This window comes from Cololabis saira, chromosome 16, assembly GCF_033807715.1.
Source record: "Cololabis saira isolate AMF1-May2022 chromosome 16, fColSai1.1, whole genome shotgun sequence".
NCBI classification, from domain to species: Eukaryota; Metazoa; Chordata; class Actinopteri; order Beloniformes; family Belonidae; genus Cololabis; species Cololabis saira.
The window spans coordinates 9,673,344-9,690,922 of record NC_084602.1 but is presented as its reverse complement, the minus strand read 5'-3'; the positions used below and the strand labels follow the sequence as shown (position 1 = coordinate 9,690,922).

Sequence of the window (17,579 nt, the reverse complement as noted above, 5' to 3'; positions counted from 1 at the left end):
TTAGCTCAGGGGAGATGTTCCGATCGTGCTGGCATCCCCCCTGAAATAAAAATGGTCAAAATCATCCCCCCTGTAAAACTGCTACCCCCCTTTCCATCCAGAAACCAGAAAAACAACACCAGAAAAATGTGACCTGTTTCAGGTACATTTTCACTTGAAATAAATAGGAAAATCTGCCAGTCGGACAAGATTTATCTTCTTATTACAAGCAAAAAAAATCTTGTTGCACTGGCAGATTTTTCTACTTATTTTAAGTGAAAATCTACTTGAAACAGGTGAAAATTGTTGTTGTTTCCAGTGATGAGTCTTGTTTTAAGTGTAATGAGATTTTACTAAAATGAGACATTTTAACTAGAAATAAGACAAATATTCTTGTTAACATTTTGAGTTTTTGCAGTGATACATTTTACTTATCCTGTGAAGGACAGAGTCATATTGATAAGTTCAGAAAAGTGTTTTTTATTGTTGTGTTTTGATGTATTTGATGTAAGCCCAGTGGATATTTCAAGCTTACAGAAGGCTGCATTTAACTGCTGCTATGTCATTCCTGCAGTATTTCTGCAGGTGTTTTGGTCACTGCTATTATTTGTAATATATTATATTATTTGTAATCAGCACAAATTATCTGTCCCCATATGATAAAATCCACCATCCCCCCTGATTTATTTTTACAACTCCAGTACTATGTAGCTCACATTAGCTACCAAGGGAACACGGGGAGAACATGCAAACTCCACACAGAAAGACCTTTCTCCAACCCCACCCATGGTGTGGACGCTGAAGTCATGGGGTACCCACAGTGTCCCCGGCGGTAAATGAGGCGGCTGCACTACCAGCTGCCCCACCATGCCCCCGCTTATTTATCTTTTTTTGCGTTAGCAAGATTTCTGCTCCAGGATTTAAGATTATTAGCTTTTGAAAATGAGGTCCCTGGACTGCGGGCAGGCAGACATTTAACACAACATTTAGCTGCAATTTGTTTGACTGATGCTCATGTTGAGAGGTGTTTGTAGCAGCACTTGCCTTTCTAGCCTGTGGTTGCTCAGTTCCAACTTTTTTTAAATGTGTTGCTGCCATCAAATTCAATATAAGCTGATATTTTCCTTGAAATAGTAAAATGTCTCACTTTCAACATTTTGGATATTTTCAATGTTCTGTTTTGACTAAAATATAGGTTTAGGAGATTTTGAAATCATTGCATTCTTTTACATGTCTTCACTGTAAAAACTCAAAATCTTAACAAGAATATTTGTCTTATTTCTAGTTAAAATGTCTCATTTTTAGTAAAAAAAATCTCATTACACTTAAAACAAGACTCATCACTGGAAAAAAACAACAATTCTCACCTGTTTCAAGTAGATTTTCACTTAAAATAAGTAGAAAAATCTGCCAATGGAACAAGATTTTTTTGCTTGTAATAAGAAGATAAATCTTTTTCTACTTATTTCAAGTGAACATTTACTTGAAACAGGTGAAAATGGTCAAATAACAAGTTATTTAATAATACGTTATTTTTCTGGTAATGACTCTTGTTTTAAGTGTAATGAGATTTTTTGACAAAAAATTTGACATTTTAACTAGAAATAAGACAAATAGTCCTGGTAAGAGTTTGAGTTTGCAGTTTTCATTATATCTCCATTTCATTAGTCCATTTGTCTGTCATTCATTATTAACGTATTTTAATTAGAGATGTATGTCTTTGTTTTTCAGACACTGTGCCACCAAAGTCCTACAAGCAGAATGACAGCATCAAACAACAACAGAAATCCCCGCCACCTGGGAGCAAGCTCCCCACAAGTGCACGGAGAGGCTCCGGGAAAGCCAAGCCCAGAAGCTCTCCACGATCAACAAAACCTGAGGGCTCCGACATATTTACAGGGACAGCTGTCAAAGCAAAAGAGACGGATGGAGTGAAAGACAATGCCAGTTACTGCACGTTCAAATTTGAGTCTGCCAAGGAGCACATAAAACCGAAAGATGAGAAGAGTGATATGTCTGAAGCAAAAATACTAGAAAGGGAAACAGAGAAATCAGAGCTGAGCGAAAGCGGTCCTGCTGCTGGAGAGGTTCCAACAATCCTGTTGTCACAGAGCAGCAATGCAACTATTCCAGGTGACGCTCAAGTAAAAGCTGCAGCAGTTACAGACTCAGTAACTGATGTGCTGCCAAAAAGCAATGTTGACAAAGAAATCTCATGTCAGTCACATGTTACTGGTATAAATAATTCTGAGACTGATGGAGAACTGCCGGCAGCCAGACAAACACAGACTGAGCTCCACGGCACCACGCAGAAACAAGTGTTATCATCCAGAAAAGAAACGCTTAAAGACAAGGATCATTTTGAAAAGCTGGAGGAGGAGGAGAAAAACACTCCAGCGCTGGCCTTGGTGACGACACCAGCTCTGCAGGATGTAACTTCATCCAGACCCGAGCCGGATGGCAGCGTTCTGTGTGACCAAATGATCCATTCTGACCAGGAAAGTGTTTCCTCTCAAAAAGTAAAGACAATCACTTCCACACCAGAAACCAGAAACGCTGTTCCAGATCAGCATCCACAACCAGAAGATCAGCAGCCCAGCACTCTCACTGGTGGCTCAGATGGCGCTAACCTGGCCAGTAAACAGGGTGATCTGAAGGATGAAACCACTGATGAAAAAGACACGCTGTCCCCTACATTAACGGGGGATTTCGTAAAGGTTTCTGAGTTAGAGGAGAAAAGTAAAGAGGAGGTTGGCGTGAAACCAGCTGAGGCTTTTGATGGTGAAACAGAGACTGTGACTGTTTGTCAATTGCCCAAGAATGCTGAAAATATATTGGACAAAGAGTCTCTTTTACTGGCAGGAGAATCTGAAAGGACGGAGGAAAAGTCAGAACCAAGTGAAGCACTTAATGGCACAGCAGAAGAAAGACAGGAGTCTGAGAATATTTACAAAGAGGAGCTCAAAGTTCCAGTCATTCCGGGTGAAAAAGAGAAAGCCCTCCCAGATTCAGAGGAAGCAACAAATCTATCATCAGAGAAAAGGCGTTCGCAGCCCGAGGCCAAGGAGGATCCACAGAGGGTAGTTACCAATTTCATGGAAGGGAGGAGGACAGAGACAGTGCATGAAACGACAGTGGGCGGGACTACAGAACAGCTGATCCTTTCACCAGGAAATGCAGAGACTGGTATTTCTATTGCAAAGGTAGGAGAGGTGAAGATGAAAGAAACAACAGTGAATAATGAACAAAAAGCCAAAGATGAAGAGGTCGGGGACAATAAGAGAAATCTGGACCACAAATACACTGATGATGTCAAGGGAAAACCAACTCCAGAATTAATGGACTTAAACAAAAAGATGTTGGATGATGAAACTGGAGATTACAACAAAGAAAAAGAGAAGACCTCAGAGGCCACAGACAGAGCTGTGGACAAAAAGACAACAGGTGACAAAGCTTATACATCAGCAGAATCCAAACGCACAGATCTTATTTTAGAACAGAAACCTGAGACAGTGAAAGCCCCAGAAAAGACGTCGGAAACACACATTTCACAAACAGATGCATCTCAAGAGCTAAAAGCCTTGAAGCCTGTGAACAGTGACAACATTCAGCTCGACCAAAAGTCCATATTTGAAGCAAACCAAGGTGAGGAGATGATAAATCAAAACATACAATCACATCACAAAACAGAGCAGGAATCAGAAAGCATAAAAAGCAAAGACGAGGGGATAATTCAGAGCCAAAAAATGGATACAACTCAGGAACTAAACTATGTACAAACAGACACTGATACTACCAAAGACAAGACTGAATCCAAACATCAGACATCTGGAATGAAAGAGAGGCCTGAGACAGTGGAGACAGGTAGCCCAGGGCTCACACGGTCAGAGGAGAGTTTGATCAATAATAAAGCAACTGCAGATGCTACCACTGATTCTTTATCAGGCCAGATGTCCATAACTACTGGAAACCAAGATGCAGATATGACAAAAGCAGGCAAAGACATATCAACAGATGCTGAACTTCCAATGCATGGATCAGAAGTTTCAGAGACTGCAGCAACTGTAGTACAAGAGAAGACAACAGAGAAGCGGAGCATGGACGCAACTCTGGATCCTAACTCTCGCAGCACTGAAGTAAAGCATTCATCATCAGAGACGTTGGAGAATGAGACAACGACTGCAGATCTTAATGGTGAAGTTAGTGACCAACAGGACCAGAAGTCTATGACTGCTGCAGAAAAAGATGTGGGTGTAACAAAGCTAGACCAGGAGTCTAAGATGAAAGTTAAGGACAGCAGGAATAAGACTGTAGTTGAAGCCAAAGATGAAGACCCTAACTCTGTAAGCACTCACACTGAAGTTACCGATGAAAGGATTGAGGAGTCATTAGGGAAGTCAGAGAGTGAGACCGAAGCTGCAGATGCTGTCAAAGGTAGTGACCCACAGGTCCAGAAGTCCATCACTACTGGAGATCAAGATGCAGTTAAAACAAAACCAGACAAAGACAAATCTGAACTTCCAACTGATAGATCAGGAACAGAAGAGACTGCAACAACTGTGGTACAAGAAAAGACAACAGAGAAGCAGAACATGGATGCATCCCAAGATCCTACCTCTGTCAGCACTGAAATGACCAAGGAAATGACTGAAGTAAAGGATTCATCACCAGAGAAGTTGGTGGATGACACAACGGCTGCAGATCATAATAGTAAAGTTGGTGACCAACAGGTCCAAAAGTCCATGACTGCTAGAGAACAGGAAGTGGATGTAACTAAATTAGATCCGGAATCTAATGATAAGAAAGTTAAGGACAGCAGGAATCAGACTGCTGTAGAAGCCAAAGATGAAGATCCTAACTCTGTAAGCACTCACATTGAAGTTACCGTTGAAAGGATTGAGAAGTCATTAGGGAAGTCAGAGAGTGAGACCGAAGCTGCAGATGCTGTCAAAGGTAGTGACCCACAGGTCCAGAAGTCCATCACTACTGGAGATCAAGATTCAGTTAAAACAAAACCAGACAAGGACAAATCTAAACTTCCAACTGATAGATCAGAAACAGAAGGAGAGACTGCAACAAATGTGGTACAAGACAAGACAACAGAGAAGCAGAACATGGATGCATCCCAAGATCATACCTCTGTCAGCACTGAAATGACCAAGGAAAGGACTGAAGTAAAGGATTCATCATCAGAGAAGATGGAGAAAGAGACAACAGCTGCAGATCATACCACTGGAGTTACCAACCAGCACATACAGAAGTCCAAACCTGCTTCAGAAGAAGATGTGGAAGAATCTAAAACAAGAGCCTCAGAGAAGCCAGCAGAGGAAGAAACTAGGGACGAAAAAGTTACAAGTACCACTGAAAGGTTTGAAGGGGTTAAAGAGAAAACTGAAACCAAAGATTCACCAACTAAGAGTTTGGAAAATAATACTTCAATTGAATTTGATATTAACACGCAAAAGGACCAGAAGAAGTCAACTGTCAAAGATGAAGTTGTAGAGATGAAGACACCAGAGACACGAAACGATTCCAAACCTCCTGATGCCAAACAGGAACAGGAAAAGCAAGACGAGACGCCAAAAGACATCAAATTAGTTGCAACTGGAAATGGTGAAACAAGCCAGGAACAGAAAAAGCTAACTGCAGAGGTTGCTGAAGTTGAAAGAGGTGCAAATGACACGTGCCAGCGGCTGAAGGCATCAAACGTAGACTCCAAGCAAGAACAAAACGGATCCATCGCAAAAGGTTTTGCAGACCCAGAAGAAAAGCTCACAGTGTGTTCAGCTGAAGTTCCTCTCAGCAATGATTCCCAGAAGAATGATGAGGACGACAAAGAAAAAGCACAAAACCTTGAGTCCACTACGGGTTTGAAAGGGACACTACAGACTCGAAGAAAAGAAAGCAAGCCTCTAAAACCAAAGTTTGATGGCAGTTTGACTACTTCTCAAATAAATTCATTCACTCCACCTCTAAGTCTCCAGCTGAGGGCAGAGTCGCCATCTTCCTGGTTAGATGTAGAACATCAGCAGAAACCGAAGAGGGACCACAGAAGAAGATTTAATAAATCAGTCAGTGATGATGACTCTCGAGAGTCAGATGAGTCTGATTTTATTAGAAGCATCAAGGATGGTGCAATCTCTTTTTCATGTCCACCAAAGAAGCCCATTCGCAAAAAGTCCACATCTCCACCCTTCGCCATGCCAGCCATCAAGGAGGACCATTTCGAGCGAACGTTTGATCCGGAGGAATTCCAGTTTGGCTTGGGGAAAAGTAACAGGAACTTTAGGAATCTTACGCCAGCTATGGTGATTAAAAAAAAAGGAGCCAGTAGAGAACATCAGAACCTGGAAAACCTTCCTCAACAAGTTAAAACCCTTAAGGTAGAAGGAGATGGGGTCAAAGTGGAAGCTGATACGGGAAAGGAAGAAGGTCCCAACAGTGAGCCTGTGAAGAGGCCGTCACGAGTTGGAAGAATGTCCATCCTTTCCAGTTTGCTAAACTCCCCTCGCTCCTCCAGGAGGAGCAGAGAAGAAACTACCCCCGGCACTGATAGCACCCTCTTTAAGCAGCAGCAAGACTTGCCCTCACATGGACTGCTGGGAGTTCCTGACACACCTCGGCCTGCCGTCACAGCTGATAAGGAGTGTGCAATAGAACAGGATCAAGGCCCAGTCATGGAGGGTGGTGTAGGCACAGCCGCTGAGTCAGAACCTGGCCCCACCTCTCCTCTTCTGCTGCCCAGGCTCTCAGAGACAAAGCAGCCTGATCATTTAGAGAAAAACCTCAAGAAGGGCTCACAAGCCTCTACACCGACAGCAAAGACTAACCTGAATTCTGCTGCTATGGACCAACCTTCAGCAGCAGACGTGTGTACTGTAGATGTGGGACTGAAGGATCCTGCAGGACCGCCTTCCCCTACCAACTACAGCCAGCAGAACGGACGTCACACAACTAAATCTAAGGTAAAGTCTATTTCTGTCTGCTAATGACTAAGTGCTCTATACAGTATGTACGTCAATGCTCAGATATGATTTACACACATACCTATAAAGCACTGATAATGTTCCTCGTTTATCTCCACGTTGACACATGTCCTAGTTTGTATCCTCATCCTTTAGTATGATGTTATTATGATGGTTTTGCAGCCACGCCATGAATCCTTTGCAAGTAGGAACAAGACAAATGAACAAATAATCCGTGAGGAATTTCACACAGGAAGTCAAAACCACTTTTCCTACATCAGGATCAGTTACTTGTATCAGCATGCAAATAAAACATAGCTCGTGAATACAAAGCATTTAGAGGATGCTGTGTACACTACAGGGTTTATGAAGATGTATAGCATTTATTTCTGTGTCAAAGACTGTAGCTATTAGACATCTCTGAAGCAGAAAAATAGAAATTGATTTAAAAAAAGAAATAAAAGCAGTTTTTGGTTTCAACTGAATAAGTGGAAAAGTTCTTACGTTTGCCATGAAAAGATAGTAAATGTGATGACAAATGTAATCAATAAATGGTTTATATTGCAGTATATCAGCTGAATCAGAGTGAAATCATAACCAAACAACTGAAAGAAATGGCTGCGTAAACCTGAGCGACCTAAAATGAACCCTCCCAAGAGAGCAGAAACGTATGAAAATATGAATGTTCATTTGAGTGAATGACTGAAGTGTTTTTCCTTCCGTTTCACAGAAACCTGTGGAGAGAGGGTTTCACAGACGGCCTGGGAAGGTACACTGAGATCCACACATTTAGCATGCCAGTCTCCCTTTCCTGTCGTCACAGCTTGTGCCTTCTTTTGTTGATCTAGATTGTCATATATGAGCACGATCATTTTGGCGGGGAGGCGTTTGAGGTCTACCACGACGTAGAGAACGCCACCACCATGAAACTGTCCCCCGTCGTCTCCGTCAGAGTCATCAGAGGATGGTACGACACTTCTGCTGGAAGTCTTCTGCTTTAATATTCTCATTTTATCTGTGTTTGTTTCACTTCATCCAGTGTGTTAAAGTGTAGTAAAACAGTAGTGAGTACAGAAGCAGAACTGCTGGACTGTGTTGCAGTTCCATCCTCCCGCGTCCTTTTACGATTCATTCATTTTCAATACTGCTTTTATCCACTTTTAATTCTTTTTAGGGTCATGGACAAAGCTCAAGTCCTTTACACTTTTCTCCTTAAGAATTCCATTTTGTGTTTTATTTCGATAATGTTTGTGTCCAACAGTTAGTATCCACAGTTTTTAATCTTTTGAAGACAAGTAATGTATATTTTGGTAGTAGGCCTAAGTATTAGAAAAGTTAAATCTCAGATGAACAACAAGATATAACTTTTTTCACCTTCCCATTACTTATTTAACAAATATAAAACTAAAAGAAATAAAAGTGAGCAATACTAAGTACTGTACCCCCTTGCTGCAGCTGTAGGATGTAAGAGGATAAGCTGCAGCCCTTGATGAATTGATCATCAGCAGGTTTGCAGACCTCTATAAAAGCAGATGTTTTTAGCAGCTTGCTGCTCGGGAGCATTTAAATATGTCATTGCTGCACATCAAACTACAGTTATTAAACCATTTTTAACCAATTTGGAATGACAGCTGCCAGTACTCCAAGGCGTGGCTGTAAAATCAACCACAAACCTCTCTGTGTAGCAGAGTGTTATAGAATTTAAATGGGTCGGGGAACAGGACAATGATCAGCAAATCTACATCAAATTGGCTGAAACATGTAAACCAAAATGGACCAAAATTCCTCATCAACCATGTGATCAACTCATAAAGCAGTCTTCCTCAAGCCTGGTCCTTGAGGACCGCTGCTCTAACACACGATAGTAGACTCATGTAGACCCTGGTGACAACCTGATGGTGATCAAGAACGGAAGCATCTGTCACTAAAATCATACAGAAAACAACTACTTCATGGTATTCTATCTACAAGCTGTTGAATCATGGGGGAATTTACCGTAGTTTTTTTTTTTTTGACTGAATGAGGGATTACTAACTGTATCTTTACCTTTCAGAGGCAGGATTGGTGCAGCTGTTGTTACAATGACTCACATTGAAGAAAAAGGATTTAGATTTTTAATGACGCAGTGGAATTATGCTCCATTTCAGCTGGCTGCTTTATGAGAAACCTGGCTTCCAGGGCCGTGTCATCGCCCTCGAGGAAGGTCCTACCGAGCAGATAGTGAACATGTGGGCTGAGGAGGGAACTCCGGAAACACCAAACCAGATGGATCCAGCCGTTCCAACAGCGTCCATGGTCATCGGTTCTCTTCGCCTGGCAGTCAGAGTGAGTTGGCTGTTCGTTTACATCCTTCGCCACTCTGCCATCCTCCACCCCTACTGTAGTTGTTGTTTTCTCATTTGGAAATGTTGTTTTACCACCTCCATAAGATCTCTGACGGAGTCATAAATAGGGCTTGGAATAAAGTACTATCCAATGGTAAATGTGTAAGTAGAACAGCACTGCAAAAACTCAAAATCTAGAATATTTGTCTTATTTCTAGTTAAAATGTCTCATTTTTAGTAAAGAAATCTCATTACACTTAAAACAAGAGTCATTACCAGAAAAATAACTTGTTATTTGACAATACTACTTGAAACAGTTGAAAATTGTTGTTTTTTCCAGTGATGAGTCTTGTTTCAAGTGTAATGAGATTTATTTCGACTAAAAATTAGACATTTTAACTAGAAATAAGACAAATATTCTTGTTAAGATTTTGAGTTTTTGCAGTGTGAAAACTCTGAAACTGAACTGAAAACTTAGATTGGTATTTACTTTCCAGTTGTTTACCAGTTTTAGTGTACTATAGACAAGATAAGACACAATTTAATTAATCTTAAGTGCTTTTGTTCAAGTAACAGGACACAAATATTTCTGGCAGTCAAGTTAGAGAACCACCATCTCACATTTCACATATTTTCAACCAGATTAGTCGTAAACATGTGAAAATGAAGACTTAAAACTGTGCTATAATGTTTTTCTGTCGTAGGACTACAGCGTACCTCAGATTGATCTGTTTTCAGAGGTAAACGGGTTGGGGAGGACGTCGTCTTACTGCGACGAGTCCGTGGAGCTCGGCTCCTACGGGATCCCACAGACCACGGGCTCCATAAAGGTCCACTCCGGAGTGTAAGTTCAGTTCCCACCACGAATGGACATAACAATCTTTTCACACACTAACCCTAACCCTAACCCTAAACCCTAACCCTAACCCTAAACCCTAACCCTAAACCCTAACCCTAAACCCTAACCCTAACCCTGCTGCAGAGTGGAAACCAGAGTTTGTATGAGTTGAGGGTGAAAAAGGCTCTGCGTATGACGACAGAATAAACCACACAGCAGCATCTATTGACATCCTATACTTAAACCCTTTTCACACGTAGATGCATTTGGGGGTTTTTCCTTCACACAACACTGTAGAGCCGGCTGGGTGATCTCTGCAGCTGACGGGGACATCTGTACTGTCACGTTGCTCCTCCGAGGGAATGTCACTGCTCCGGCACGTCTGTGAAAACAACCTGAAGCAAGTTTTCACATTATGGAAATGTGTCACATTTAGATTTGAGGCAGCTCTGTCAACGGCTTAAAAGCTCACGGAGGTTAAACGTCTCTGGAACGGAGACTTAAATGTGGAGTATATGATGGTTGGAAAGTTTGCAAGAATTAGATTAATTTTGACATTTTACAACCACAAAGCTGAGGTTCCTTAATCTACCCTCCATAAGAATCATGTCTCCTGAATTACACCTCCTCAACACATAAATGTACAGCGGAATAGCTGCGAAGAAAAGTGATATTGTTGAAATAATGTATTGATCACCTCTGAATTCAGGTCAGAAGACGGAGAGATCAACCAAGCATGATACATTACTCATCAGGCATGAATGACACTAAAATGAACGAGAAAAGACCAGCTAAATGATATATTTTACCATTCAGGGGACTACAACCACAAGCCTGGTTCCAGTTGAAAGTCAAGATGGTTTGTAGCGATAGAAAGATGACCACTCTAAGAAAAGAGCTTGCTGAGTCAGCAGTCAAACGAGATGAAAAACAACTGAAATCTCCTTTACATTTGTGTTCTTTTTCACCATCGTTATTCTTGTTCCAGCACAAAACTTGAAACTTGAAAGAACTGCACAGGCTACAACTTTCTCATTCTTTCTGCTCGTTACCGATATGAGTAGCTAATTATTGAATAGCAGTTTCTCGCAGGAAAATGTACTTATTTACAAACTGTCTCAGTTCTAACTCCCATAGGCCAAAGTCTACAGTATGTATGTTAGTATACGGTATAGGGAGGCTTACTTGCTGCAACTATGGACAAGCAGGGTTTTCCCTGCAGACTGCTCCTGCAGACTTGTCCATGTGTAATGTCTGCAGCAGCAACAACAACAGATATGACAGCACTCTTCAGTCCTTCCTGTTCCTTCAGCTGCCGCCATCAAGGACTATACACGCGTAGATTAGCTCTCGTTTTACTTCATTCAGTCTTTTTTGGCTTTAACAGTCTTAAATGCAGACATTCACTTCAAATCTCAGCAGTTTCATTTCCAGACACTGAACTTGTTCCAGGTCCAGCTCTGCCTGCTTGCAGACTAACATAGTTGGTTGTGTGTTTTTTTTATGGCCCTGCCTCCAGAGATGACGGATGCATTTCATTTTATTGTAGAAACATCCATCCTTCCTTCCTTCCTTCCTTCCTTCCTGTCATCTATACCCATCTTCCTATTCAGGTTCAAAGGGTCAAAAGTCAGTGTTGCTCACGAGTCCATTGTCACTGAATATTTATTTCTGTAATATATAAATGATTTAAACCAATAAAATGGAGAATGTTCCTTGCAGTGATCACCTACTCCAGCTGTAATGAGAATGTTCTGTAACTGTGTCGGTGTCTTGTCTGAAGGAATGACGCCTGCAGGCTGGAGCTTGTGGTTGTCACAGATTTTTTTTGACAAATATTTTTATTGATTTTTCCAATTACAGTACAAAGACACAAAACAGAACAAGTACACGTACACGTACAAATAGGCAATTGAAGATATTCTAAATGTAGAGATTTAAGTGGTATATTTTACTGTTGTCGTAACTGACTGATTCTCATCATGGTGTTTAGGGAAAAGAAAAGAATAATGCTGAGTGACCGACATGTATATACACAGATGGAAACACATTGTGTACTTCTAGAACACTCCCACCATCCAAAATGTGATCAGTGACCTTATTAGAAATTAACAAGAAGTTGCATAAATAAAAATAAGAATAAAAAACAGTAGACTACAAAGCTGCAATAACCCCCCCCCCCCCCCCCCCCCAGGTATTCCTCAGTTGTGTTTGCTTCTGCGGTGAGATGTAAAGCAAGAAAATCAAGCAGGAATCTCTGCTTACCTTTCCTCTGTGTGTGTGTGTGTGTGTGTGTGTGTACAGCTGGCTAGTATACACTGATCCAGGGTTCCAGGGATTCGTAGGAGTGCTGGATGTCGGGGAGTATCCGTGTCCAGAGAGCTGGGGCTTCCAGCAGCCTTTCGTCTGCTCTCTCAGACCCCTCCGAATGGTACAGTGTTACACGTTTGCACATTTCTGGCAATGTTTTCTCTCAGTTACGTTTGGTTTGACGGTGTTTCTCTCTATTACAGGGAGCAATAAGGGTTGAGAATCCAACGGATGTGAAGGTTTGTGTTCTGCATGACACAACATCTGTTGCAACAGCCAGTTCATGCTGCAAAAACACACACGTTCAAGTGCTAAATCTGTCAGGATCATGTTTGGAGGCCGAGGCCGCAGCTCGGCTTAGATTCAGAGTTGGAAAGCTTTTCAATCACCTCACGCATCTGCAATGCTGCACAGGAAGGAGAAATGATGTAGAGGTTTGAGGAAAAAAGCAGATGATCCCTACAAACTCATCAATATCCTCTGTTGTTTAAAGGAAATTAAAAACTCGGGCCCAATACAGGTGGTTAGAACCCTTTCAAATGGATTACAAATGATAAAAGTTGTAACATACTGCATTTCATTTCATAGGTTTATCGTTCTAGAATGCAAAACATAGAAAACCAAAGAAAAAAGTAATAAAGTGATGTTTTTAGTTTGATAGATGTCTTGCGAGCCTCACCGGGTTCCAGAAGATGCTCATATAAACAGCTCTTAAGTGCTGGCCCCAACAAATCTCTTCTCTTATTGGAATTTCTTGTAAAATGTGAGTTAGGTGAGAGCTTGCATGTGAAAGCTGTGCACTTTACTGAAAGTCAGAAAAAAAGATTTCCCGTGAATATTTAGGGGGGCAAACAAATAAAACATACATGACATCACCTGAGGCACTCTGCAAGCTCTCAACTGACTCATGTCTGTCTCTTCTGCAGGCCCTCGTGTTTGAGAAGGCCAACTTTGATGGACAGTGTGTGGAGGTGGACAGGGACATCTACAACTTGTTAGAAGAAGAAACCTGTAAACCTGATGAGAAGAAGAAGACTCTGCCTGCGGTGGGGTCTATAAAGATACTGGGCGGGCTGTAAGTGCTGAGTGATTGGCAGCAGTGAAACAGACTAGACAGTCGTGTTGTTAGATGCTTTAAAAGTGTTTTGTGATGTTTTGTTTGGCCCATGTAGCTGGGTGGGTTACCTGGAGGCTGACTTTGAGGGCCAGCAGTTTATCTTGGAGGAGGGCGAGTTCCCCCACTGCAGCGACTGGGGAGGATCAGAGGACGGCCTGGGGTCTCTGCGGCCTCTTGTTGCGGTTAGTTTCGCGTGAAACATTAACTTTTTATACTGATTTCTCAGCTGCTCCTGCTCTGTTTCTGTTCACCAAAAACATTCCTGATTTTGTTGTGTTTTCTTCTTCTGCAGGATTTCCAGTCCCCCCATATTAAACTGTTCAGTGAGCCAAACCTGCATGAGAGGGGGGGCAGCATGGACTTGCTGGGTGCCGTGGTGAGCATGGAAACCATCGGTCACAGTACCAAAACCCAGTCAGCAAACGTCACCGGGGGAGTGTAAGTCAGAGTTTCTCTTCAGTCGAAAAAGAAATCTCAACTCATAAAGTTAGAATCCTACGGAAGAGTATTAGGGCCATGCAGGAAAAAAACATGGCCTGAAGTACAATTGAAGTACAATTTTGAGAATTTTTTTTTCGAAATTTCGCCTTTTTTCTCAACATTTCAACTTTATTATTCATGCATTTCAAAGGTTCTTTATGACAATCAGCTGATACAAATAGCACCATATAAAACCTATATATAGCCTATCTAAACAGATGACACATGTGTGTCTGTTACAGCTTGTAAATTCTGGCAACTAAATATACGGCAGAGAATCTGTCCAATCACCATGTGAGCATAATTGTACATCTTCCATGTGGCATCTGTTGAATTAATATAGAAAATGTCCCACTTTCTGTCTGTCTGTCTGTCTGTCTGTCTGTCTGTCTGTCTGTCTGTCTGTCTGTCTGTCTGTCTGTCTGTCTGTCTGTCTCTTTCTTTCTTTCTCTATGTATCTATCTCTCTCTCACACACACACACACACACACAAACACACACAATCAGCCTCAGAGAATGAAATATGACGAAGCTTGGAACACTGATCCTTTTCTATAACTGATATTTCAGGTTTGAGATATTAAAAAGTCCCCCTGAAGGCACGACTTTGTAGCGCTGAATGATAATTGAAGACATTCTGTAGATATGTGGCTTGTTGATGTTTTAGCAAGTGGAGGACTCAACTAAAGCGATATATTGTTAGAGTCTGAATGCCACAAGGAGTGGTTCTGAACAGCAGAGGACGTAGAAATCACTCATTAGTTATCCATTTATTCACAACTCTACATCCATCCTGTACATTACAACATGTGGTCAGAGTCATCATTCAGCCTTATGCAACAGCTGTTTGAATAGTGTTAAGAGCTATAGTGTTTATCCACAAGCCTCGAGACCTTGACTGAAGAAAGTGTGATGTCTGAACTGCTGTTCATCCCCACCATCAACAGGCTTCTTTTCACTTCACTTTTGAAGGCTCCTTCTGGTGTCAAATATCTAAAATCTGCCAGTTTTCAGCCGTCTGCTGTGGCTCTTACAGCCCGTTTTGGTCCATATGACCCCCTGACCCCTGGCGTTCAATGCAGGGAAGTTCTACTCTTTACAGACGGGTTGGCTTAATGCTCAGGCTAACAATGCTAACGTCGTTACTGTGTAGCCTACTCATTGCCGCATAATTGTTTGTATAAAAGCCCACACTTGTAGCCTGAACCAGTTCGTTACAGAGTCAAGTGAGAATGGTTGTTTTTAAAAAGCCTGCTAGTTATTAGCTAGCTAACATTGGACGCTAGTGGAGCAAACACATGCAGTTAGGGTTGCCAACCGTCCCTTGAAAAACGGAATCGTCCCATATTTATAAACTAAAGTACGCATATTGAGCTGAAAAGGGACGCACTTTGTCCCGTATTAATGTGAGAGTCAAAAAATAGTCATAAAATGCCAATGGAAAATGGAATTGAGCTGTTGAGATCATAAGTTATTTTGTTCTGTTTTACTTCAACTCTAGCCTACAGTCATGGCCTTTGAGGCACAATATGTTTACTACATTACTACATTTTCTACAGACTTTCTGTTTGCACTTTTGTTATTGCACTAAAAATGTTTACTATTACAGAATATATGTTCTGCTTTCTTTCTATTGTTTTATATTACATACAATTTTAAGTTAAGCAGGACAGGTTTCTGAAAGATACTTATTTTATTCAGTTCATTTTGTTATTTTGTATTAAAGTGAATTGCTGGATAATAATTTGTTTTCCATGTGTTCATGGCATTCAAAAATATGCATCTAATTAAGTTCAGGTTTGAGTCAAATAGTTAAAAAATCGTTTCACTCACAAAAAAAGGGGCTAAAAAAATTCCCCACACCAGGAAAGGTGAAGGCAATCGGATTGGCCGGCCCTGCCGTTGAGGTGTCCCTTATTTATTTATCAGGGAGTTGGCAACCCTACATGCAGCTGTTACTACAACAACAGTGCAGCTTATCCCTGGTGTACAATATGATGCTTCCTGCTTCACAGAACACGTGTGGTGCAACGGTGACCATAGGCAGTAAATACAGACGGCTGTTAGCCTAGGAATATAGTCATACCGCTAGCAAATTTAAGTTTCCTTGGCAATTATGTGCAGCGACCATCCATTCTCAAGAAGCTCAATAACTCCGACCATACGTCTATATATATATATATATATATATATATATATATATATATATATATATATATATATATATATATATTTATATAACATTTATTTTTTCCAGTTGTATATTTGAGCTACAGGAATTTGTTTGCCCACTTTTATGAGGCATTCCAGGGATTGCTTTGTGTCCGTCTCACCTGTTGTTTTACAGCCACTTGGAGGCATGAACTTTGTCTTTTTATGATGTTAGCTTTGCAGTTCAGGTGAAAGATTCAATCAGAGCTCCTATCACATCATTTCCTCTGTATTCCAACTTTTTCCATACTCTAACCTTTAGTCTGCAACGTGCACCTTAACCAAATAGTAAAACTGTAAAAAAAAAACGCCAACAACGCATTAACCATTTGTACATCTAATATGTACACATGTGAATTACTTAAATTAGTAATTCACTGTAAAATGGGTTGTTTTACATGATTCGTCTCAATATTTACCAGTTCAGTGATAACTGCTCTTACAATTGTTTGCCATTTTCTCATTTGGGATGTGCTTTGTGTGATTACAGCTGGCTGGCGTTTGAACAGCCCGGGTTTAGTGGAGAGCCCTACGTGCTGGAGAAAGGAATATACGCAAACCCCGAAGACTGGGGAGCTCAGAACTTCAAGATCTCGTCCATACAGCCCGTCTTCCATGTAAGAACACTGGAATTGACTGCTGGGATTTCTCACATGAGTTATTTTAAAGAAGTCTTGCTAACGCTGCCCTCCTGTTTTTCTCTGTAGGATATGCTGACAGGAACAGCAAAATTCAAGGTATCATCTCAACATTCGATACAACATTCGAACAAGAATAAAGTGGATCTGTAGTTGTCCGTTCCTAAAGCGGGTTGCACGTGTGTTCCAGGTCCAGCTGTACTCCGAACCAGACTTCCAGGGGAGGCGGGTGACTCTGGAGGACAGCGCGGCCGCTCTGGATGACGACTTCACGCCCCGGTCCTGTAAGGTGCAGGCAGGCAGGTAAGAACCAACAAACCCCCACCAAGCAACACATCATTCAGGAAAAGGGACATTAAACCTCTGGAGTCTTAAAGCATCTTTTTTTTTTAACAATATCTTTATTGATTTTTCATTCACACCCAGAATATTATAATAAAGGACATTTCACATCTATTTCTGACTTAACAGTTTTAACCCCCCCCCCCATCCCATCCCACATCCCTTCTCTCTTTACATCTTTCTTGTTATAAGATCCAAAATTGGTACAAAATAACATACGATACTATTGTAAATACAGTCCGATGGTACCTCTAGCAAATTAAAGATATACATAAACTAAACAAATAACCAAAAATTACACTTTTACTGTCGCCCTCCAAAATCCTTCCCCTTCCGAGGTTCACCACTAGTCTGAAATGTACATATCCTGCCCTG

At 41.2% G+C, this 17,579-nt stretch overlaps 1 protein-coding gene across 1 annotated transcript in view; it reads left to right on the top strand.

Annotated features, from left to right (window-relative positions):
* The window catches only part of LOC133462851 (mucin-2-like), a 72,965-nt gene that overhangs the window by 48,298 nt on the left and 7,088 nt on the right, over window positions 1-17,579 (top strand). The window contains exons 5-17 of the mRNA XM_061744301.1: window positions 1,711-6,944; window positions 7,675-7,713; window positions 7,793-7,911; window positions 9,092-9,269; window positions 9,973-10,112; window positions 12,411-12,537; window positions 12,620-12,655; window positions 13,343-13,491; window positions 13,589-13,715; window positions 13,826-13,971; window positions 16,715-16,841; window positions 16,932-16,961; window positions 17,053-17,165. Coding sequence (XP_061600285.1) covers window positions 1,711-6,944; window positions 7,675-7,713; window positions 7,793-7,911; window positions 9,092-9,269; window positions 9,973-10,112; window positions 12,411-12,537; window positions 12,620-12,655; window positions 13,343-13,491; window positions 13,589-13,715; window positions 13,826-13,971; window positions 16,715-16,841; window positions 16,932-16,961; window positions 17,053-17,165 — 6,565 coding nt within the window. The remainder of the gene's footprint in view (window positions 1-1,710; window positions 6,945-7,674; window positions 7,714-7,792; window positions 7,912-9,091; window positions 9,270-9,972; window positions 10,113-12,410; window positions 12,538-12,619; window positions 12,656-13,342; window positions 13,492-13,588; window positions 13,716-13,825; window positions 13,972-16,714; window positions 16,842-16,931; window positions 16,962-17,052; window positions 17,166-17,579) is intronic.